The sequence below is a fragment of the Amblyomma mixtum genome, chromosome 2 (assembly GCF_055824585.1).
Source record: "Amblyomma mixtum isolate Tamu chromosome 2, ASM5582458v1, whole genome shotgun sequence".
NCBI classification, from domain to species: Eukaryota; Metazoa; Arthropoda; class Arachnida; order Ixodida; family Ixodidae; genus Amblyomma; species Amblyomma mixtum.
This window is the reverse complement of record NC_143013.1, coordinates 311058771-311083545: the sequence shown is the minus strand read 5'-3', so window position 1 is coordinate 311083545 and position 24775 is coordinate 311058771. Positions and strand designations below refer to the sequence as shown.

Genomic DNA, 24775 nt, shown 5'->3' with positions numbered 1-24775 from the left:
GAAACTTGACTGAATCGGTAAGACAGGAAATTTATTCAGAGCGCGGATACAGGAAGGTCGGTCTGAATCGTGCGCGATGAAAAAGGAGGTACAATTCGCAGCCCCCTCCAAGCGAGACATTTCCTATGAAAAAGAAAAACAATTTGAACCTCCATTTTCTTTACCAGGAAATGCATTGAAGAAATAGGACACCCCCGCTTCCCAACTAACCCACCCATAACGTCCTCCCCTAGAGTATCCCATAAATCCGGTCCTGGCGGAAAGCAGATCAGTGAACTGTGATGATAAAACACGGAAAAGGCATGGACTTATGTGCACACAAAAACTACTCCACAGCAGCATGCCTAAAGCGGCGAATCCACTCAGGTGCTGCGGGAGGAGAGGGCCTTCTGATTGAAATAGCGCATTACTCAGTACGCGGCCGCGTGTCCGTGTCTCCCTCTGTCGGCAGGCCAAGAAGGTGGCGGGTCGCACCAAGCACAAGGACCCCGTGGCGGACAGCTTCCTGGAGCTGAACGTGCGAAGCCTGCAGCAGCAGCACTACGCCGGCGTGGGCGGCGCGAGGCCCTCCAGCGTGCCGGTGACGCCCAGCCACCAGCACTACCAGAGGCCCGGCGAACCCGACCGCAGCGTGGACCCGGACCTGCTGTCGCCGTCCAGCAACGAGGACAACACGTCGCCCACTGAGCTGAACAGGCACTTCACCGACAAGCCGCCGCCCGTCAAAAAGCTCGAGGACAGCTGGCAGCCACACCAGCAGCAGCGCTGTTCCAACGCACCAGGCGCACTAGAGGTAAGCACTCGGACACCGAGTGTAAATGGCGGGGGACGGTGTTGTTATGTGAAGGTACAACCGTGAGGAGACATAATGGATCACTGTCAAGAAATGGCCACGGTCATTGTCTGGTTGGTCAGGACATGATCTGGTCTCGCCTAATAGCCCGCCTGCATGCCTACTAGCTTTAATAAACCCCGAGTAGCCTGTGTTGCCTATCGCGTTATAGCTCCGCCGTCACCAACCTCTCTCTGCATTCCAAAATTCCCGAAGTTAAAAGCGATGACCTGAGATCGAGCGTTCCCGTCCATCGACTTGTGCAACGCTATCTCCGTCTCTCCGACGGATACAAGTATTTTCTGATCATGGCGCATGAGATAGATGTGCCGTTGGATTCTCCAGTGCATTTATTCGATCATAAAAGAGCCGCTCCAGCTGTTTCTTTCTCTGTATTTTTTCTTTTTTGTATCCGTTCTATACGCTATCCATCCTGAAGCGTCATACCTGGTCCAGGAAGCTTTGCTCCTGCTGATATTTGTTAGCCTGCCACTTCCACGCTTACAGCGAAAGCTGTCAGTGCTTCGTCTTCCGTCTCTGCAGCGTCCCTGCAGGCGTAACACACCAGGCTCTACGCTTCACGCCGATTGGTCAAAATGGAGTAACCCCACCTCAGACGTAATGACAACGCCCCGCACCGATTGTTCAGAATGGAGTGGCGTCACACACGATGTCATGACAGCGTGTCATTCTGAGTGGTAAGAAAAAAGTGACGCCGCTCCAAGCTTCCTGGCCAGATTGAAAATCAGTGATTGGTCGGAATATGCAAAATCTGCTAAAGGTACCCCTGCTCAGAGCTACTAAACGCTTTGACTAGCATCATCATTCGGCACCTTCCCTGCTACAGCTGAAATTCGCATTACCACACCGGTAACCGACACTAAGTAAATGTTATCTTTTGCGCCTGCAACTTTTATTTTCAAAGCAATTTTTGATTGATTGTGCTACAGTATATTTTAGCGCTTTGAGAAGCGGGCTTACTTCTTTTTGATCATTTTCGCCAATATAGGCACTTTACGAACAACTCTCATGGGCGCATTGTTCCTAGGTGGAATACTAAAATGCGCTTCACAACTTCTTGCACTGTCCTCACGCTGAAAAAGAAACAAAACAAAGTCACTCAAACATCCCCAGGGAACACGCAATGAACAGAAGAGAGAGGCATGATAAGACCGCGAAGAAAGGTTTGGGCCTTCTTGTTCGCTTCAGTAGGACTTTTGTGCTGCTCCCAGTGAGAACACAAATGAAAACGCCTTCAGTACGGCGAAACACTTCACACACGCGCAAAAAATTGTAAAAAGGAAACACAACGGTCATACAAAACCATGAACAAATGGTCCATTACTTACGACCACGAACAAACCCCAACGCACAACAACAAACTAATTTTTCTCAGGCCAATTCAGCAACTGTAGCGAACGTTTGGACGTTCTATAGTGTGCCGTTCATGCAACTGCTCGTAGAGCGGGACCGTGCGGTGGTCCAGGGACCCAAGGAGGGTCTAACACACTTGCCATAATAAAGTTTTTGTCTCTCTCTATCCACGTCTTAGTTTTCCCAGCACTCCGTACAGGAGCCGGCTTCTTATCCCCCGCTCGCAGGACAGCCGGGGCTCGCCCGTTCCGATCAGCTCCCGGCCACCGAGCGCAGCGTCGTCTCTCCGCGCGAGCCCGCTGTCGACGTCCGAGGCGTGCAGCGTTCGGTCCTCGGTGCGCAGCCGGCGCTCGTCGGGCTCGCCCAGCGGACGCCAGAGGAGCGCCTCGGGATCCCCACGACCCAACGGGCTCGCCGCGAGGGTCGCCTTCGCCCCGGCCCCGCCCAGGCGGTGAGTCCCCTCGCTCTCAGAGCTTTACGGAAAATCAACGAGCCTGCGGTAGCAGAGCACGCTCTTTACATGCGAGAGGTTCCGGGGTTGGAATCTCAGTTCCGTCGCTAAACTTCTACCGTCTTTGCTTATCGGCACAAGCGTCTTGCAGTCGGGCGCTGTGCTTTACTTCGGATGCAACGCTTAAGAAAAAATTGAGGGAGGGGAATATGGCGTTGTGAAGGCTTCCCTCCTGCGCCGTATTCATTTTGTGCTGTCAACAATTCCTCCTGTTCATCTGGTCAGAACTGGGGACGGAAGTCCTCTTCTCAAAACGTTGTTCAGGCTCAGCAGACAGAGGCCTCCCTCCCGTCCCTCGTTCAGTTCGGGCTAAAAAAATCTAAAAAGAAGTGTCATTTGATCTCTGCGAAACATTTCCGGGTGCAATAGCAAAGGGCGATCCGACGGGCAAACAGGAAAAAAACGTCCAATGCACTCCCCCCCCCCCCCCCTCCCCCCCTCGAAGTGTAGTATAGTATCTGAGTTTTACGTATTACAGAGCGTAGCCTGTAGTTTGTCAATAATCGCGGAAAAGATTCATTTGGGGGCCAGAGCTGCTTCTTGTGTCGTCCGTTTTCTCTGGTGCCGCGGTGGCTCAGTGGTTATGGCGCTCGGCTGCTGACCCGAGAGACGCGGGTTCGATCCCGGCCGCGGCGGTCGAATTTCGATGGAGGCGGAATTCTAGAGGCCCGTGTACCGTGCGATGTCAGTGCACGTTAAAGAACCCCAGGTGGTGGAAATTTCCGGAGCCCTTCACTACGGCGTTCCTCATAGCCTGCTTTGGGTCGTTAAACCCCCATTAACCAAACCTAATTTCTTTCAAAAAATAAAGGGTAAAATGAAGAAAACAAAATAATAGCATTGTGCTATGCCTTCCGTGGCTTTCAAAGACTATTGATTTCTTTAAAAATACATCTCAACGAGCTCCTCAGCTCCCCTAATCATGCCTGCTTACTGAAGGAAAAGCTGTCCATCGCGGATGAATTCTAAGCTGAGTTTAAGTTTCACAAAACTTGCAGCGCTCCGCTTTCAAAGGCCGGTCGACACATGACGCCGCCATCTGCAAAAACGATGGTCGCCGGTGCATATCGAGGCAGCACGTTTTGTGGCATGCGTCATGCGGAAAGTCCAGGAGATTTGAACTCTTTCAGTGTGTCACGCGTCTTTGCGCATTCATGCGCGGTAGTGCGGACGGATGACGAGTGAAAACCCTTCTTGCCTCAAACAACGGCTGTAATATGCGCTCAGACGAAGCTGACATTTCTGCGCGTCACCATCCAGCATCTCTAAACTACCAAGTTGTACAACACTTGGGCTAAAAGCGAAAAACAAAAGCACAACTCTTAACTTTGCTCCGAGTTGGCTTCGATGGCCTCCCACTTTGTCTAGCATCGTCCACTGCAGATTTGTACGCGTTCGTAAGAGTTGTTACTCAACTGTACATGCGATCAAGACCGAGATCTGGCTTTTTACACTTTTTTTTTTTTTTGTTAGCGCGACGTCTTGCGACTGGCTGCTCCAAACACTTGAAGCGCTCAAATCGAACCGAGCATATGCTTCACACTGACATCTCCTCTGTTCGCCTCGAGCATGCGTTCCGGAACAGTTTCAGCTCGACCTCCTTCTTCGAGCAGCATCCCGCGCAACAACGATGGCTCCGCGTATACCGTAATTTTTTTTCTCCCTTATTTCCCATCGCCTTTCTTTTTCCATCTCTGTCTCGAGGTTAATCATGCGAACGCCTGCTGCAGTGGCTCGAGAGAAGGCGTTCGTGCGAATCTCGAGAAAAGGAGCGTGGAGTAGAAGAGAAAGCAAATAAATAAATTCAGCCGAGAAACGTCGAAGAAGGCGCTGCGCTGGCGATGACTTCCCGTCGCTAACTTTCGCCCGCTCACGTCGTTTTTTTTTTTTTCTTAAATGTTTTTTTTTTGTTTGTCAGTTCCTTTTTTATAATCCTTAGTGAAAAACCTTGGGCGTGCAAAAAGTTTGCGGCAATCGCCGCCACGCGGCGTGAACTTTCATTCAAAACGAGGCCTGAGCAAAGCGAGAGACGCGCCTTTTAAATGGGGCGTCGAGAGATGACAAGAGAACTTTGTACACGAGAAAGCGAACGAAAAAAAAAAGAAAGAAAGAAGCTCGTGCGCGAAAAGAAAGAGAACAGCAATCATTCGTCTGGGCTTAGCATCTGCTCCATGCGAGGAACGATGCTTCGCAGTCACGGCTCAGTTGCACCGCGCAGAAGAGGAGAAAGCAACTAGAGTATCGCGATGTAGAGAAAGCAACATGAGTGTGGTAAACGACACGTGTTGAAAAAAAAAAGGGGGGGGGGGGGGGGTATCTTCTCCCGCGGCTTCTTTCCCGCTTTACTGCAAAGTTCGGTCAAAGCACGCTCGGCTTGGGTCACGATTCCGTGGTACAAGCCAAAAACTCGGCGTTTCGCACGGCTGAGATGCGGCTGAAAATTTTGCCGGAGAATGCGCTACTCACTGCTTGCACCGAGCGGGCCAAGTTAAAGCAGGAGGAAGACGAATAAAAGAATAGGATGGGGGAGCAGAAAGGGAGGGTATGTGCTGCAGCCCTGGTGGCATTCCCTCCAACTCCGAAATCGCGAGTCAAGGTCCGCGCAGGCAGAGTTGCGCCAGCGCTTGATTTATACCGCCGGAAACGAGCCGAAACACAATGGGGACGACGACGAGCCGGATGCAGTACACCACCGCCGCGAGACGGCTGCGCGGCTTGCAAGCCGTACATGGGAGCCTTATCCTCTTCCCTCTCAGCCCTCGCTTTCCACCTCCTCAGCTCTGTCTTCCGCTCTCTCCCACGCGGGCCTGCCGATGCGCTGAGCTATGCAACAAAAGCAAGAAGACAACAGGTCGGAGCTCTTCGGCTGGCTGCATGAGGCCTTGCATTACCGCTTTTTCACCGCTCGGTGCCTGGCGATATCTCATTGTGAGCGTTGGGCAACGCGGGACGCTTTCGGTTCGGCCTAATCTCCCTTCTTTGTGCACCAGACCATCCTCGCACTCACGCTCTGACGCCCGCCGCTCTCCCTCCGTTCTGAAGAAAGCAGAATGACAGTCCAAATGAGTGACGCGCCGGATCCTGGGGGCTTCCCGATCGGAGCCGCTCGATTCTGGCATCCGCGAGTAATTCCGATGGGGCTGACAGCTGGCGCGTCGTGATGGTAGCTGGACACGGCTACGAATTTCGGTCGTTAGTATGACACATGCAGTATTCGTCTCCGCTGCATTACTCTAACGATGACGGCGCTGTTATCAGTCTGTATTCGCACAGAAATGCGCCCATATTGTGTAAGGATACATTACTCGAAATGCAAGCGAATCGAATATAAATTTTTGTGAGAAATGAAAGCGGAAGCTTTATACCTGTGACTTTCTTCGCCGAAGCTCGTTTGGCACGGCTCGTGAGAAGAGACGTGAAGTTCCGAATCTTGCGTGTTAAAAGGCCTGCAGGTGTCTGAAATTCGCATGATGAACGCTGCGCTTCAACGCCCTTACACACTCTCCTCGCTCCACCTCTTAATATTGCCGCGAATCTTTGTAATGTTTTGTAGTGTTTGTTTGTTCAAGGCTGCCGACACGCCGCTTTATCGCTTCGTTTGTGGCGCAAGACGCGCCTAGATTTATCTCGATTGATCGCATCTAGGCGGAGCCGGTTCTAGTTTGCGCCAGCATGTTCTAGTAACTTCCCAAGCTTTATCTCGAATGTTCGCTATCAGCTTTAAAAAGAGCACGGCCGACAGCGGCGGTCTTTCTGTTCGACGACCGCCGAGCACGCTTGTTGCTACGCCGCCATCAAGTGATTCAGTTCTTTGCGGGCGCAAGTCAGCCAGAATAAAAAGTTTCGTTTCGAAGACGTTCTCGCTGTTTCCCTGTTCGCTGTACTGCAGTCACCACTACGTGACAATATTTTACCACCTAAGCATGCTTCCACATGGACATCCCAACACATTCTGCGAGAAACTAACTGACAAACTGGCGTATGACCATACCTACCCTGACGATCACGACATCCGCATGCTCCGACTATCAGGCCAGCATTTATTTATAGATTGATGCTCAAAGCGACCTCTACATCGAGCTTCATCGATGAGAACCATCATTTCTTCTCCTAACTTTCACGTTTGAGGGACGGTTCACATCTTTCTTCCATCCTCATTTTCGCTTTTTGGGCACTTTATTATTGATACGAATCTCCAGCTTGATGATTTCCTCTCTTCCGCGTGTGACAATTATCTGGCACTAGCAGAAGTAAAAGTGGCGGGCAAGATGGCAATGCGTTCCTGCCGTAAGCATACAAATTACGCTCCTCGTAGTCAACAAGAGTGTTAAGAACTTGTAGAGAACTGCCGCTCTTTGAAAACCGTTGTTTCCGTGCTCGACAATGTAAAGCGGCGAAGACTGGTTAGCAGCCGCACAGCACGTAATCGTATGTAGCGGCAGGCCTGCGTTTCTCCTGAACTTCTCAAGAGCCATTGCGCCCGCTGAGCCCAACCTGACTTCCGAGGAAGCTCGATACAACCTTCACGACGTTCGCGACTTACTGGCCTTTGGTTATCGCGAAATATCCAAGCACTAGAACCATATTCTTTTTTTTTTTTTTTTTTTTTTTTGCGGGAAGCCATTCAGCCAGAAGCCTACTCATTCGCTCTCGTCAGGCCGTGGCGACTTTTCGAACAGGATAGCAGGTGATGAAGGCTACAGATGCTGATGACCTGCACTCCGCAAGACCGTAGCACGCGCAATGAAGAACGCGCACTGCACCTGTAGCACGAATGTCGTGCGCTTAGTTACCGCAAGTTATGCCTGTGCACCCGTGGAACAGTGCGCAGCTGTCACCATGCATCAACTGTCCTACATTGAGAAACCACAACTCCATTGTGGGAAACAGTATTAGTGACTTGACTACTGCGCATTGGCAAATTGTGCGTAGTGACTCGTAATCAGTTCTTGCAAATGCAGTATTTCATGCAAAAAAAAAAATCAAAATTTTGATCTTTCTGTAGTCCCACTGGGAAATTCGGTTTAGCTTCACCTACTCAACACCCTTTGCGCAGAGAAGCCAGCTTTACAACTTTATTGCAAGCCCACGGTTTTTGCTTGCTTAATTGCTCGCCCACTGACGGCGGGTCAGGAGACTGTGGCGCCAGCGGCGCCAGCGGATGCCTCGTTGTACAGGTAGCGAAGTGTAGACTTGCCGATTGGTGGACTGCAATGCGCGAGCTGCAGGGACAGGCGCTTCCCTACACTCTGCCGTGTGTAGTGTCTTCCTCTGTATTTATGTTTTTTTATTTATTTTTTTACTGGCCGTGACAGGTCGTGCATGTCCACCTGTTACAAAGATACTGGCAGATAAATAAACGTCATCACCATCATGCGGAAGCCGGCCTTGCCAGCCTTTTTCGTAGCTTTCCAATCTCCCCTTCATTGAAAGAGTTCTTATGAACCCACTTTATTATTTTCCAGGCATGATTCCCTGAACGTGAACGAAGAAGAGGAGCTCCGAGAAGCCCCCTGGTACCAGGCCGGCATCCCCAGGTGAGTAGTGATTTCCACATATAGCAATGTTGGGGCAAGCGGTGCTCGACAATAAAGGCATTAAAGACTTTTGTGTTGTGTAAATGTTTGGTCTCGACCCACGTCGTAAGCTGCCACAAACATGTACGCGCGTACAAACATGTACGCCGCCGCGGTGGCTCAGCGGTTATGGTGCTCGGCTGCTGACCCGAAAGGCGCGGGTTCGATCCCGGCCGCGGCGGCTGGAATTTCTTTGGAGGAGAAATTCTAGAGGCCCGTGCACTGTGCGATGTCAGTGCACGTTAAAGAACCTCAGGTGGTCGAAATTTCCGGAGCCCTCCACTACGGCGTCTCTCATAGCCTTAGTCGCTTTGGGACGTTAAACCCCATAAACCAAACCAACCAACCACGTCGTAAGCTGCCACAAACATGTACGCGCGTTAAGAGATCAAAGCGATGTCTCTGAATCTCATAGCAAGTCTCGAGAATAGTTTTATCGATTACTTGGGAGGCCATCTGTGAACAATTTTACTGCTTGTAACTTGGCATAAAATGAAAGCTTTAAAACAAATGCAAGAAATGCAGAAGTTCAGTGCAAAGTGATAAAGGTGACTAAAAAATAATGGAGGCACAAGCTGTAAGCTTAAGATGTTCAGGCCTGCTTTAGAAAAATCACGAATACTCTTCTGAGTATTTATTTACCTGCCCAGAGTGAACTGCCTTCTGTGGCTAATGACTTAAGCTTGAAAGGCTTTTCACGTATTTTATTCCTTAATACTCCATTTATGTTCACAATAGAACCAGCCTTAAACAAGTTTGAAAAAAAAGAAAGAAGCCATTAGTGCTTTTCTGCCATGGCTTAAATCCCTTCAGCGGCTAATGACTGCAGTCCTATTTTTTTTCCTTTAATAATCCATTTAAGCTTGATAGACAGTTAAGAATTTAGAACAAAAGTTCAAACAAGTTAATGTCAACATAAGCAGCTGCATAAATCATAACTAGAAAATTTATGCGTCTGCCAATTTCAATGGTATGTCATGCAAGCCTAGTTGATATTTTCAGACATAACTGCGATGTAAAAAAACGATGATCACAAGAAATAAGAGATTACACAAGGACGAGTGTGTAATGCGTCCTCCACCGTGAACGTTGTTTTCTCACTTATGCGGTTATGTCCGAAAATCCAAACCATTTCACACAAAAGCTCATGTTGGGTAGACAAGAAGGTGCACTAAAGTTATGCATAATGACTTTTATGTTCAAGGTAGTCAACAACTTCCTGTTGTTTTTCAGCATGCTAATTAAAATTTCCGACTTGATAAAATTAACTAGCAGTGACATGAAAAGGCTATTGAGAAAAATGGATGAAATAGTATTTCACATGTAAAATTAATGCAGCCATCAGCAATTCGTTTGTAGAAAGTATGTGCTCTAAGGCAGGCACTTTCATGCAAACACCATCATGTTACTATTTCTATCCCTAATGCAGTGGTTGAGCATACAAGCTACTAGCACATTCAAATCAGTAAAATACTGCCCAAGTATCTGCTGAAAGCAAGGTGATAACCAACTCGGATAATTCGAAGAATTTCTGCGGTCCCGTAATTCGTAACGTAAATTTGAACAAATAATCCGAAGCGGCGGCGTGCACCAGCCCGGTTAATTCGAAGATCTGAGGTGCTATGCGAGGATGTCCGATTCCGATTTCGCCGCATACCGATGAAGCTACGGCCCTTCGGAGCCGCGCGGCGGCGCTGCACGGCGATGCCGATTAGTAATGCCGATGATCGATATGCGAGGCGCGCAAACCTCAGTACTCTCAGCACAAAAGCCTATCTGGTACGGCTTGCGGACTGTCGAAACACGCATATGCAGTGGAGGAGACGTGCTTCACTGTAACGCAGTACTCCAGCGCTTTTTCAAGGCACGGCCATACTGGGGGCAATGGTGCGTGTGCTTGTCGCTCCTCTCCAGCCTGGCCGTGGTGAAGGCAGCGACTAGCCGAGTTACCGCGTCAGTGCGTGTCCCGCGAGCGACGCGACCATTCTTGCTACGTGCCCGCGACGAGTTGACTATACGCGGAATGCCGACTTGCGCTGTTTCTTTGGTTGGTGCGCTGTTGTTGGAGGGTTAGGTCGACCTTTCTTCAAGAAACGACGATCCTAAAGTTCCGGGTCGACCTGTACGCAGAGCCGACCTATTCGCGGGGTCTAAGGTAGTTCTGGACGACCGTCAGGTAGTACGCGCTCCGTGCCGGTGCCCGTTCCCGGCAGGACGCATGGGGTTCCTTGCGTCAATTTGGATTGTTAAAACGTTTATTTGGGGTCTGCAGTAGAACGCGCGCTCGCGCGCGCGCGCTCCGGACGGGGTCTACGTCGTCCTCTGGGCGCCGGCCGCGCGGCCTGGGTCCCCGCTCGCCGTTGCCGGCTCGCTGGGTCCCTGCCGGGCCAGCGCCTCGATGACCTGCTGGACGGCCCAAAGTTGTTCCTCTTGTTTGTCGCTCCCTGCGGCTGCTTCCAGTCGCGGCGCGATCCTCCCAGACTTAGCTTCTTCCTGGTACTTGCTGCAATTCCACAGAATGTGTGCGAAGCCGGCCGTATCCGTTCGGCAGACTCTGCATTTGTCTGTCGGGTGCGTCTCGGGATACATTCTGTGCAACAGCGACGGGCTGGGGAGTGAAAGGGGCGGAAGGGTTCTGCGAGCTAGGCGGAACGCCTTGGTTATTTCGTTGTATTCGGTCATTCGGTCCTTGGTGCTGAACCACAGCGGCCAGTCGACCGAGGCGCGTTCCGTTAGCGCGCGCGCGCCTCGGCGTGTGCCGTCTCGTTGTGGTTGGCGTTGCGGTCTGACGCCTCGCCCGCGTGCGCCGAGAACCACTTGATTCTCACTTGTTTGCTGCCACCGTCGTTCTCGGTTGCCTGCAGTATGCGCACCGCTTCCTTCAAAAAAAAGTTATTTAATGCGTATGCAAATCGGTACCGCTGAAGAAAATGGCAGACAATGTTTACTACATCCGAATCAGTGCGAAAGCACGGATTAGTGCCACATAGAATACGGCGTGAGCGGGCAGTGCCGCGGGACGGAGCGCTCGCGCTTCTAGGACATGCAATCGGCAAGAGTAGATTTTGCTAGGCTCTGGACCAGGATTAGTGTTTTTACACAAAAATTCTGATTTCGCGCCATTCAGACGCCTCGTTCACGCTGGTAGTCGCTTACTCGGACGAACGGTAAGGTATTGTGAAGGCAAACTTCCGATTATCTCCAGGGCGTGCGTAGCGTCGGAATCCGAAACTACAGGATCTGTTTGAAGTTCAGTCATTGGTTCAATATGCCGCTAGCCAGTCGGGTCCCACGCAAGTGTAAAGGCAGGGTGGAACGCCGCTTTTTTGCTCTTTATCTCCATTGGCTTCTGACTGTTGCCCTTGTGACTGCATCGTCAAGTGTTAATCGTTAGTTGCTTTGGGTTCACGCGCTCCGCGATGCCATCCTCCGGGAAACTACAAAACCAAACGCGGCGGCAGGACGAAGCACACAGGGCAGGGGGGGGGGGGGGGGGTTAGTGTGCGTCTACTTATATTTAAAGTCAACTTTCATTTTGGCCAGCAAGGGTTACGAGCTGGACGGTCGACTTTTACGCAGCAATGTACGGTAATCGCAGTTTGGCCAATATTGGTAGCACATTCCTGCAACGAAAATTTAATGGTCAACATTAACAGCTTTATTGCTCTATGCAGCCCCTGTCTACCATTTTTGTCAAGGATGTCTGGATCTTTGACTGAATGCATAAATTTTACATCGTAGCATTAACACCACTCGCCACTACTGCCGTGCCCATTTGGACGAAGCAACTCTTGACGAGTACAAACTGTGCGTGCCATGAGAAGTTCATGCACTGTCACCTATGCTGCACTGCACAAACATGGCTTTAAATGCGGGGAGGTGTCTTGAATGGTGCTTTTACAAGTAAAAACCCACAACCAGGCTTTCACCAAACAGAGTAACACCACAAGCATTGCAGCCTGAGCCTTTAATACACAAAGAGAACAGTTGTTGACACTCTTGCATGTTTGCAGGGAAATCGCTCTGGAGGTGCTGTCGCAGGAGCCGATCGGGTCCTTCCTGGTGCGCCAGAGTACAACCAAGCCAGGATGCTTTGCACTCTCGCTGCGCGTTCCCAGGAGCCTCCAGCCCAGTGGCATCGCCCACTATCTCATCATGCACACCAACAGGGGCTACAAGATCAAGGTAGGAAAGGCAAGAAGAGAAACACAAACGAGGAGTTAAAGCACTCTATATTTATGCCCCAGTGAACTGCAAGGCTCACAAATCGCATGGGCGGAGAGGGTTACAGCAGCGGAATACTCCAGAATGCATGAAACTCATTAAAACTATGCGATGTTTCCTTTAAAGGGTAATTAAGGACAAATAGAAGTTGGTCTGCATCAATAGGCTAGTGTGCTCAAATCACAAAGAGATCACTTTCACAGAAAACTCAGCTGTTATAAGCTAAAAAAAGACCAAAAAATGAAATACAGGAGTTGCTATCACCAGCCTATTTCGGAAGTAAAGTGTGTGCATCAACATTGACTTTTGGGCTTGGATCCCACGTGCTATTCGCTTGAAAACAATGGCCGAATGAAAACAATGGAAAACAGTACCGTCCTTTTCGGTAAGGACATCATGAGTTTGAATGGTCTGGAAGGAAGATAATTTTAAATCCAGTTGTTCGAGAGATAAATGTCAACACAGACAGAAAAAGCCCGAGAACCAATTTTTACTAAGAAAAATAATAGGCTAAAGTTGTCTTCAGAGTTCCTTTCACATACGTTCAAACATTGTTCCTTGTGCATTTTAGGATTTATCCACATCAAAATAGTATACCTGCTGTGACCATGTAGCAAACATGACAATGTCTCCTCAACAGCAGAATGCCACAACCTCTCAGCTACTACAATAACTTGCAGCTGCAGATTTGGACTGCAGCTACCAAGCTTTATGAACAACAGTAACTGAGACTTTTTATTGAAGGCCCTCAAATAACTCCCCATTGACTACTAAGTTTCTTATTACTGCATAATGTCCTAGTAAGCAAGGTGACTTTTTCAGTATCACCAAACCACAGCTAATTGAATACATCATTAACTTTCACATCAAAAACAATGACAAAAATTGTCCTATGCTTGTGGCAAGCTTAGAAAGAAAGACATTGGAAATCCGAGGCTCCAGCATGGCAGAGAGAGTACCAACCATAGTTTCCAATGATGACAAAACTTGGTGACAGTGCCATCAGTCTGGTTTTCTCGACATTAATTTTTCTCCACAGATGTGCGAAATTTGGCTGCAGGTTTTTGGTTTTTATATTAGTCAGTGTTCACAGAAGCTTTTTATTTTCCAATACCACAAGAGTTGCTTATTTCAGACATGCCTGCATCACCCCCCCCTCCCTTAAGTACCCAGTGAGGTTGTCCAAGAACTTAAAACTTTCCAGCCAGAAAAACAGGGGAAACTACCGGTAGAAAATGAACATTGATGTTCCTCAGAACTTGCTCACGGGCTAAATACATACGTACATAGCAACTGCATTACTTTTTCCAGTAAGGTTTCTTTTTTTCTACACTTAACCGTCTTTCACCACACCTCGACTGGCTGCAGGGCTTCCCCCGAAATTTCACACAGCTGATTGGTGCCTACCAACATCAGATAGCACAAGCAGAGTGCAATTAGCAGACAGAAAGGATTGCCTAGCTCTACGCCTCTAGTCTGCAATATGAAAGATTTCGTGTGTTGCCCATCAGCACATCTGCCTATAGGGAGCAACCACTGATGTCATAGTGGTCACCATTTTGTTGTACATGAAGCACGGCTTATTTCCACCAGTGCCAACATGCACTGCTCAAGCTAGGGGCTGTACAATGAAATGGCACCCGTGACGTCATGTCACTACCCCCTATGTATTATGTACTATGTCTGCAGCGCTTCACGCTGCCCAAGGAATACAATGTTAAGTACAGTGATTTTAGCCAGGATAGCACATCCACATAAGCAAATATCATATAACAGACACACTATGAACAAGTAGTCAATCCGATCACATTACAATGCTGCAAGCACTTATGCAATAAAGTCTGCACAGCCTAAAAGTAAAACTAACAAGTTTCGCCTTTCTTTACAGAAAATGATATGAATTTAATGAAATAATCGAAGCCAGCTTGTGGGACTAGTGTGCACCTCACTCATGCAACACTACAGCCAGCGTAAAACAACAGTCTACACAAAACTAAGCCTTCCACTTAGTCACTTTCGAGTGTTGGAAAAGGTGAGGTCACACTAGAGTCATTGACTAGTGCTACTTGCCCCATAATGTAGGCAAAGGAAAGAATATATATGGAGGAACAATCAAAAAGGAAACGTGTGCTGATTTGTTGAAAAGTGACCAATGGATGGACGTGCTCAGAAGAATGCAGAAAAATACAACTCAAGTCTCATTTGACTTGTAATCAAGGGCTTGTATAATGGTCAATAATGCATTAACCATGTTTTTTAGCCTGCATGATTCCGGCTGACGCTTGCCATTAATACTGAGTAATCCTAACCTCACTGGGGTAAAGGCTAGCCACAACCTACTCAAACTGCGCACAAAGAGAATGAAGTTCAACTCGAACTTCTGACAACTATTCTGAGAAATGAAAACAATTCTTGCAATGAGACAGTTCTCTTCCTCCTCTGCTTAAGCAACAAAGTACTACAACACCCTTTCTAAAGGCGAGACAAAGCTCAATTTGCAAATTACACGCATTCCAGACTAGTGCATGCAATCCTAAGCATTTAGCCTCATATCTGACAGCTGTTTTGCTTTACCTGGAACTAGACTCATGGCTGATTGTGTTCTGCCTCCATTTTTATTTTGTTTTCAGGGTTTCACAAAGGAGTTCAGCACCCTGACATCCCTGATCACACACCACTCGGTCATGCCAGAGCTGCTACCGTGCCCCCTCTCCCTGTACCGGTACAATTCCACCTTCCGGAAGCACGGATCGGCCGAGGATATGGTGGACATTGATGAGGATCCTGACTACACGCTGCTCTCAGACTTCCGCAAGATGATGGCTGATGCTGTTTGACCCGTGAAGCTGGCTGCATGCTAGTCTTGATATCTATCAGGTCAGTAATGTCAACAGTGTGGTATTGCGGGGCAAATCCTCGACAGCTGGCACCATGGCAACTGCTGGCACTGCAGCAGAATTTCCACTGAACACTGTTCACTGCGAGCCTATTCTGGACTTGCCACGGTGGCTTAGTGTCTGTGGCATTTGGCTGCTGAGCCCAAGGCCGCGGGAGCGAACTCGTATCTCAATGGAGGCGACATGCAAAAACACCTGTGTTCTGTGCAATGTCAGCGTCATTTAAAGAATCCCAAGTGGTAAAAATTAGTCTGGAGCCCTCCACTACACAGTCTCCTGTAGCCCATGTGCAGCTTTAGAATTTTAAGCCTACCATGCGTACCATACCATACAGTACCTACTTAGCAGTAACAGCATAAAGTTGCAGCAAGCTTGTGAAAGACCGTCATCCTAAAGAAAAGGCCCAAGACGTGCACGAAATACCAAGCTCTAAGTGCGTGGCACTGTATGTTAGGGAAACTAAATTTCACAGAAAGGACAAAGCAGCACAAAGCTGGTGTCAGAGAAATGAGCTGTGAGCGAAGCATGGTGGCCGAGCACTGCAAGGCATGTGACCACAGGATAGACTTTGACCACACTAGTATTGTGCTGGAGACTGAGCCAAACCCAAGCAGAAGCTGTCCAAGTCACGGCACATTCAGCAGACATGGGGGAATGTTAGCCATTCTCTTGCAACCTTTCTCTCCTCTTATACCCTTGGTTTAACTTCAGTGACCTGGCAGTCGAGTATACATGGGCTTAAAAGGCCAAGCTGCAACTCTCCCTCAGTTTCACCTTGAGGAAAAAATATGAGTAGGTTTTGACACATGTTTTTCTTACAAGAACTTATTTGGTGTTTGTTTCTCATTTAAAGCAAAATACACATAGTGGTCTTCATGTGAATTTGTTCTCATCTTATTGTTTTCCTTCCTTGTCTTTTGACTGATAGTCATGTCAGGATAGCGTACAAAGTCCTTCATTTCTGCCTGCTTTTTTGGACTAACACACACATGCAGCAAACTTGCATGCCGGAAATGAAAATAAGTGCAACAGCTAAGATACTTATTCACAGCTACAATAAAAAAAAAGAGAAAAGATATGAAGAAGGGTAGGAGAGGAGAGTGGATTAGCAGTAGTGTCTATTCATGCACAAAAAAGAGCAAAGTAGAGTTAATGTACACCATGTAAAAGTGCATCTCAATATGCTAATGGTGCCTCCTCTACGTTCATGTCGTTTTCTGCACTCACACATAAGGCTATAATCAGAACAATGGTTGTTATACAGGAATAGCCTAGTGATTTATCATTGCAGGAATAAAGAGTAGGATATATGCCCTAAGGATCACAGCAACTCAACTGACCTTTCAATTGTACCTAAGGCATGTAGTGAATAGCAAAAGGCATTGCATTTTTCAGCACTAAACTTTGCTTGACAATATTTTTAGAACCCCTTGGTTTCATCCCAGCTATCACGCTAATGAACAGCTGTCAGTTCTAGCCTTGCCTCACGCTTGCAATAGAAATTGAGTTGTAGCATCAGCCTAGTAGCGATGAATTCAGAGATTTCACCATGGCCAACAAAGCTGAACAAGGCATAAAAGCTGCTGAAACATCTACTGCAACTTAAAGTGCCCTCGACATCCCTCAGGTCGAAAATTCACTACAATCTGGCAGTTGTCAAGCATTTTCCCTGAAACACAGGGCCATAAAGACTTTTCGAAAATCTTCAGCAACAGCGGAGTTATTTCCACCACAACTGTGCAATTTCACAACGCTTCTCTCTGCCATGCCCTCTCTGAGTCGGTTTTTTCTCAACAGTCCGGGAGACCAGTTTTCACCAGCACTATTTCCTTTTATCCACTGCGTTTTTTAGGCTGAGGTGCGAAATACATCAGATGGCTTTTTGCAACCTGGAACATTTACAGTGATGCTTCCATGTGCTTGCTGGTGCACAACTGTAGTCTCTAGACATTGTGTGATGGTGTGTTGTGCTATGTGTAAAACATGATTATCACAACTGGAGTGCGGGAGCAAGGAAACATAGAAGCAGCTTTCTGCAGAGCTGGTGCGCCCATGACCACATCAAAATAGTGTGGAATGAACAAGGCGGCACAGTGTCCATACTGCGCAGTCACAAATGGACCAGGACAAGAAACTGAAATTCACATGTTTTTGTGGGGGCATGTGAGAACGAATGAACAATACAACAAAACAAAGTGGAAGCAACCAGACAATGATAAGACGTCGTTGGCTATTTGCCTGTGAATCATAACGATAGACAAACGAAATATTTAGTGATTGTGCTGTCATAGCCACTTCTTGGATGCCAGCAAAGTGGATGAGGAAACTGGCTGCCATAGCAGATAGAAAATGGGCCTTGATTTGAACTCTAAACACTTCTCAGGGCACCCATGGCTCCAATAGTTTGCAGAGCCGATCATAACGGCTCAATCTAGGCACTCTGTTTGTTAATCGGGTATGTTCAAACCAGGTGAGGGGCCTTTTAGCAGAGTGTTAGAGCAGCAGCATTCCAAGCAGCCAACAGTGCAGTCACTGATGTTTTGGAACAAAACTGAAATGAAAGCCTGTATGCTACCAGTTAGTTCCTGCAATGCGAAGCATGCCAAAAAAAGCTTCTGGAAACAATGTTCACCTAGTATAACATAATGCTTTGGCAATGTGCCGCTTACTCCACGACAGTTGCCAGCTAAAAACAAGGCCTGTAGAAAACATATTCTGATTCCGCAGGTTGAAAAAGTTGTTGCCTTGTGGTAGAGCATCTGCCTCGCATTCGGGAAGCACTGGGTCCGATTCCCAGTGTCACCGGGTACCCACCGGTTTTCCCATGGGTACAAGAGTTTTCCCCGGCCTGGTGTTCTGATATTTTGGGGTGAAATGCTTCGAAAAGGGCCTTAGGTCACGGCGCCCTCCATCAATGAAAAAATCTAGCCACAAGGGACCGAAATCCGCCTAGTGTAGTAAAAGCCCACAGTGGCCCCTTTTTTTTATATATATACTATATATAAAAGTGCTTATTCAAGCTCAGAGTGAAAGGATTTGAAGGCGCAGGCTCCTCTCCCAAGCCATCCACCCAGGAAAGCCTAGCACCAGGCCAGGGATTAACCTCGTATTCATTAACCAGCGGGTAGACGGCCAGCAGTGGGAGTCGAACCCACTCCCTCTCAAAGCTGAAGCAGGTGCTCGACTGTAGGCCTAATTGCTGCTGCAAGCTTAATTTCAAAATGCCTAAAGGTGTAATTTTTCAATGTTTTGTATCGCGATTCAACATCTCACAAGACCTACTCTTTTCAGGTGGGGACCACTGTTAGGAAAAGCATCAACCATTTGGTGATTTGGTGATAAGCAAGCAATGCTGGTCAGCGCTTGCATCCTGAAGCTACACATCGCCCTGGCCATGCACAAGGTCCTACAAGCGATTCAGGCTTTTGCCTGCAGGACGAAGGAAGTTCTGGTAGCATAGGATCTGCCACTGGGATCAATGTGTACATGCTATGTTGTGATACGTCTCCACTCCAGCACTCGAGTCACCGCCTGCCATCTACAGAAAGAACGCCTTTTGCAAGCGAGAGGCAGAATTGACATCAGAGCCAAAGTGTAGGGGAAATAAAGCATTTTATCTGTCTTGTATACATTCATGTCAGGCCTCATAATGCAGGCAGTCTTACTGTTTTCGGTGTAAAAGGGCTATATACACATTAAGCGCTATTAAATTGATCACCCTTTCAAAGAAGCAAAACATTCACAAAGTTCTCATACACAACATTCCAATTCATCAGTCAGCAAGTAATTGCGCAGGCAGCAGCTCTAGAGCACTGTGAAGGGAAGATGTGAACTTTTCTTTAGGATACAGTAGACATCATCATTCACCTATGCCACCTTGGCAAGCCAACTTGTGAAGAGCGATAGCTGGGCTGCTTCTGGTTCCTCGGCACTAAACTCCAGAAATTCGACTGCAATGGGCGACACATCTGCAAACTGGAAGTCTTTCCCCCTTTTGCCGAGGAACGTGTTATTGTTAGCTTGACCCTCTGTAGACTCCAGTGCGGAAACTTGCGTTGTCCGGAGAACATTCCTGCACAAAAGTATAGGCATTGTAGTGAGACACACAGGCAGTAGGCCACAGAGGCCACACATTAGGCCACAGAGTGATTATTTGCAACACTGATGTGTAATCAGTGATCATCAGCTGAGGCTGATAATACCACTGGCTAGGAAAACCAAACGCCATTGCTCAGAGGAATCAATATTATGCCTACAAATCACCTTCTCCCCTCTACACTGGAATACATGAGTCTAAAGAAAAGTGGAAACTTTCAATCTTACATTTCCTTTTCCAGTAGTGACTGGATCACTTTGGACGACTTTGCCATGGTCTGATCTGCAAACAGTTGCCAGTGTAAATGGCTTCACGGCATGCTATGCGGCTTTAAAAATGGCAATGCTGTACCCACCTTGCTTGTTGCACACAATCATTATTGGTGGGCAGTGCTGTGAGATGACAGGGTCACACAAGAGATTGTAAAGGAATCTGAAAGTTTAACACAAAAAAAGTTATTTTCTAGGTTTTACCCTAGGTAGTCCGCACATCTTGCATGCCACTACACAGTAATGTGTGCAAATCCAACAAATGTATCTCGTTTTTTCAAAGGTAATTACTTGGTAGCTTTTAGAGGGCAAGCTGGGTGTTGACTGAATGGTGTACATACTTTCATATACTTATTCCTATTTCAGTGCACAACAACAGTAGTACAGGAGCAAATGAAACTAGGAGTGCCTCTCTTAAAAAAAATAAAGAAACTTACTCTGCCACATCTCTGACCTCCCTTGGAAAGTTCACGCTATCCACGACAAAAACAACAGCTCTGAAAGGTAAGTTTAAAAATTCATTAAGGAAGGGAACAACAATGACAAAAAAGCCAACATAATAACTAAGGAGGAAGCAATATGAAATTACACGAACACAGCTCAAGGCAGGGCAGGTCAATCATTGCCAATTTCGCAGCAGTGAAAGAAGAAAAGATGCCACTCTACACAGCATGCGGCTGCAGACTGCATGCAGATGGCGCATACCACTTGACCAGTGGGGCCAGCAAGGCATTCAAACTTCTCAAATCGCTCCCATTGGTTGATCCCTGGCCCTGCGCAGTAGCTTAGCTTTCAACACTGCCCCTGTATCGCACCCACCCCACTTCTCCTATGCTCGACACTTGGCCCAGTTGATACTCATGCACAGAATAACTGACTTCATAGGCCATCAGCGCGCTTGGCCAGCAGTTACCTACAGTTTCAATGCTGCTTTCTTCGTGTTTTTTGTTCCACATGTTCTTTCATGGATGGTTGACACCGGAGCTCAGACACACTCTTCGGTCTATGCTCTTGCCTCTTCGTTCGCAATAACTGAGTGGTACAGCCAAAGTTATTTGTGGTAACTGAAATACACTGTCATTGCCCTTATACATATTTTGATGGTAGCGCCGCCCTCGTTTGTGATAACCAAGCATTCATTATACCTGCGGCCGTTGGCTAGACAGAAGTGGGCTCGACTGTACTTCCCTTCAAAGTGCCCAGCGACAACTTAACCAAAAGGTAAGGTCTGACCATTCAATGCCTTCAGCTCTGCAGTGTAGCATGCAGATCTTGGCAGACTTAAGCCAGGACTGAGGACAAAAAGAAAATCTGTACGTCTTTCAACAAAGCTGGCCATTTAGACAACCTTGCTGAAGGTGTGCAGAAGCTGCGATCAGCGTAGGAGTGAAGAAAATCAAGCGCTATTGCAACTGAATACAAGTGCATCAATTGCAGTCACCCACACCATGACCTAGATGGTAATAGCTTGCAGTGGAGTCTTTGATGATAACACTCCTCTGAGAATTTTAAAAAGTGCAGTGACCAGGCCCCAAGTTAAAATGAAAATGAATTATGCATATTTGTTCACCATGATGGCCCAGTCGCTGTAGCATTCCACTTTGATCAAAATTGCCTAGAGGAAAAAAAGAGGGGCCATAGTCTATGGAAGTTTCTTAAAGCACTTCATCCACCTTGGGAATGACGGAAAGATGAGGTTTTGTAACTGCCTTGGCTAGCACTGGGCCAAAAACGTGGCTTACGCCTCAGAATCGGTAGCTATGCCACGTTGCGCTCCTCTGTACTTAGTATAAATTGCTTTAATAGTGCATTCTTCACTTCTTCAGTGAATTTAACGCAAGAGAAAGTCTGATACTCGGCTGTTATGAAAACTTACACGGCATTTCTTGGAGGTTTGTCAAGCGAAGAGTCATGCTGCTATAACTGAATTCGTTTCCTGCCTAACAACAGCCAATCCAAGTATGAAAGTTCAGCTTCCCAACATATCTGCGTCTCTCTGCGGTGGATGATCTGCCACAGTGCCACTTTTCCCTCTAGATAATTTTGAGGGATTGTAAGGTTCTGTTACTTAACCTGAAAGATTCAGCTGAAGCACATGTCGAATGCCAGCGAGTGCAGCCATATTTCGATATGGCAAAATACGAAAATCCTTATTCGCTGACGTTCAGATCCATAGTGAAGAACTTACACAGTCAACATTAATCTGGAGCATTTCACCAGTGTGTGCCTTATACCTAAAGTACAGGTCTAACGCATAAGAATCCATTAGTTAATGCTACCATTACTTGTTCCTTGTCAAATCAATATTTTTATCTTTTTTTCTCCTGCTGGGAGAACTCCATTTTTATGACAGCTCAAACATAATAAGCTCATCCAGCACAATAACTGAGCTCGTTATAAGTGAACCCGACTGCACCTGAACAACACAAATTGCTGAAAAGTCTGAGCAAAATCACTGATCTGGTTGCACTACCCTTAAGTGAACTTTCAGCTGCCAAAAAATTGGTCAATAAGCTCAATGTGAACTGCACACTACAGTAGAACACAACAAGCTTGCAGGTATAAAGGAAGTTGTGAGTTCACTTCACTATGGCTTATGGTTGACGGGGGTTTAACATCTCAAAGCGACTCAGGCTTTGGGGGACGCCGTAGCGAAGGGCTCCGGAAATTTCGACCACCTGAGGTTCAACGTGCACTGAAAGTAGATCAGCCTCTAGAATTTCGCCTCTATCGAAATTCGACTGCCGCGGCCGGGATCGAACCCCCCTCTTTCGGGTCAGCAGCCAAGCACCATAACCACTGGGCTACCGCGACGGCCCTCACTTTACCGTGATTGAAAGTGTGGTTGCTGTTGAAACCATAACAAATTCTGCAAATTCTTAGAATGGCAGACTGCATGCATCAACGAAATGAGGAAATACTTCTTTACACAAAGTGTCTGGCAATTGCAAAACACACTAGTCTCAGCCATTTTGAAGCTCACATAAAATGTCTGTAGTCTTGGTTAACTAAAAGCAAAATATGCACACATCTTTAGCTTTGCACTTATACATCTGCTGCACAAGATGTATTTTCTGAAAAGTATGACACTGTAAAAACCATTTCTAAAATTGCATGTGAAATGCAGGCAACTTGGGTGACATTATAAGGTTCTAAAGTATAAAAATAAAAGCAAGTAGCAATGCAAAAAATGAAACAACAGCATAGAGAAAAAAAAATTCCACAAGACAATCTTCATGACCACCACAAGCAAAGCAAAAACATTTCTTGTCAACATATGTCACATGGACAAAGATGAGATGTGAGAGTAGCAAGCATGCTTACCTGGCCAGTCCTTTGAATTGGTCGAGAAATCTGGCCCTCATTCTATCATTGCCCGGTAGGTCGATCAAATTAAGAGGACCCTGTGAAAACGATCATTACAAGAAATGTGAGAAACAAGATGCAGTAATGAAAGCATTGAATGCTGAATCACAATGTTGTCGCTCCATTTTCTTTCTTTTAGTGATTAACCCAACGATGTTAAGCGTTAGTGACGAAACGCTAGATTAAAACACCGACTTACTTTCTTTGGAACGTCGTAGGGCGCCTTGTTCTCCTTGATTGAGGTGTAAGTCCCGACCTTTTTGCCGGCTACGAGCTGTAAGAACGTGCGGATTTGACACATAAAATAACTGCAACGCGTGCAGAACGGTAAATAAACAAAGACTTCAAGATATGAAAAAACTCTTTAACAACTCTTTTGGAACGGAAAGCAGGCAGTAAAGCTCATTCACGTATGTTCCCTATTCGCAGGCCAACATGAACATGCGAAGTAGTGGTACAGGCCGTTATATTCCTTCTACTAAAATCGTTGAGTACTGCGCAGAAGTACGCCCATCACCTGAGAAAACAGCAATGTTTTTCCAGAGTCTGAAAGGCCCACGATAAGCACTGCTCGGCGAAGGTTTTTTCGTCGTTGGAAAAATATTACTGAAACAGAAACAGGGAGAGATTAGATGGAGGTACAAATAGACATGCAACAAATCAGGATTTAAAATTTGAAAAAACTAGAGCAATGAATTCCTGACTTTCGTATGGGTTACTCAAAACCAAAATGACATTTGCGATTGATTCAATGCCTTTAAAAACCACTCAGCATACAAAAAGCTTCCACATCATCACCGGACCCGGCGATGTTGACAGCAAGCGGCGCGCATATGGAAAGGACAACGCGATGTAACAAGAGTGTGAGGCATAGCCACACAGCAGCATACTTACATGTGGTGATGAGCACAACAACTAACGCGACAAGAACATAAATAATTGTAGGATTCATTACTAATAAGTTGCTTTTTAAGTCCATGTGCGCCGACTTCGCCGACGCGTCCGCCGCCATTTTTAAAGCGCTTCTACCGTCCCCTGCCGCCCGCCACGTGAGTGAAACTTTTGTCTTTTCAATCAATTTCAGTATAGCAATAATTTTGGCAACAAAATTAATAATAAGTTCTATTTATTTTATTTTATTAAGCATAGGTTTTTTACTGAAATCTAAATATCTTACACTTGCTTTTTAGAGTTTTTGTGTATAGCCCATAGATGTCGCCACATAACTTTTCTGCAAACTTCACAGAGGAGCGCGAAATTTGACCAAGCCACTTTGGTGCATAGCATGAGTGCATAGCACTTTGAAGCATAAAATGACTTGCGTCCTCCGCACGCTCGAGCTTACGTCACATTAACACTCGCCATTTCAGCATATAAATACTCAGCTGGAATTACTACGCTTGCAACTAGCGCAGCCATGGAAAGAGAAAGCTACTTCGGCACAAGGCACGGACAATGCTTCGTAATATTAATGATGGAGACATGTTACCTCGTAACGGAATACTCTCAGCAGGAAGCATTCTTGTGCGAGTGTTTGCAGTAAGGGGGAGGGAGAAGATGGCAGCGACAACGCTTGGACTACGTTGGTAATTTGCAAACACGCAAATTCATTCCTTTCTACAAAGCTGCA

General features: G+C 47.0%; 2 protein-coding genes across 2 annotated transcripts in view; one reads left to right on the top strand and one right to left on the bottom strand.

Moving 5' to 3' along the window:
• Nucleotides 1-19043, top strand: part of LOC149364964 (uncharacterized) — a 165740-nt gene extending 146697 nt beyond the window's left edge. The window contains exons 6-11 of the mRNA XM_089574955.1: nt 452-793; nt 2434-2657; nt 8183-8254; nt 12307-12478; nt 15148-15394; nt 18706-19043. Of these exons, the coding sequence (XP_089431081.1) occupies nt 452-793; nt 2434-2657; nt 8183-8254; nt 12307-12478; nt 15148-15354 (1017 nt within the window). The 3' untranslated portion in view covers nt 15355-15394; nt 18706-19043. The remainder of the gene's footprint in view (nt 1-451; nt 794-2433; nt 2658-8182; nt 8255-12306; nt 12479-15147; nt 15395-18705) is intronic.
• SrpRbeta (signal recognition particle receptor beta) lies at nt 12246-24173 on the bottom strand. Its single transcript, XM_089574956.1, has 9 exons — nt 24040-24173; nt 23663-23751; nt 23345-23419; nt 23104-23183; nt 20217-20276; nt 19866-19942; nt 19738-19792; nt 19282-19486; nt 12246-12465 (listed from the first exon to the last, which is right to left on the bottom strand). The coding sequence occupies exons 1-8, from the start codon at nt 24155-24157 to the stop codon at nt 19282-19284; spliced, it is 759 nt and encodes a 252-aa protein (XP_089431082.1). The 5' UTR covers nt 24158-24173; the 3' UTR covers nt 12246-12465.
• Nucleotides 24174-24775: the final 602 nt, after the last annotated feature.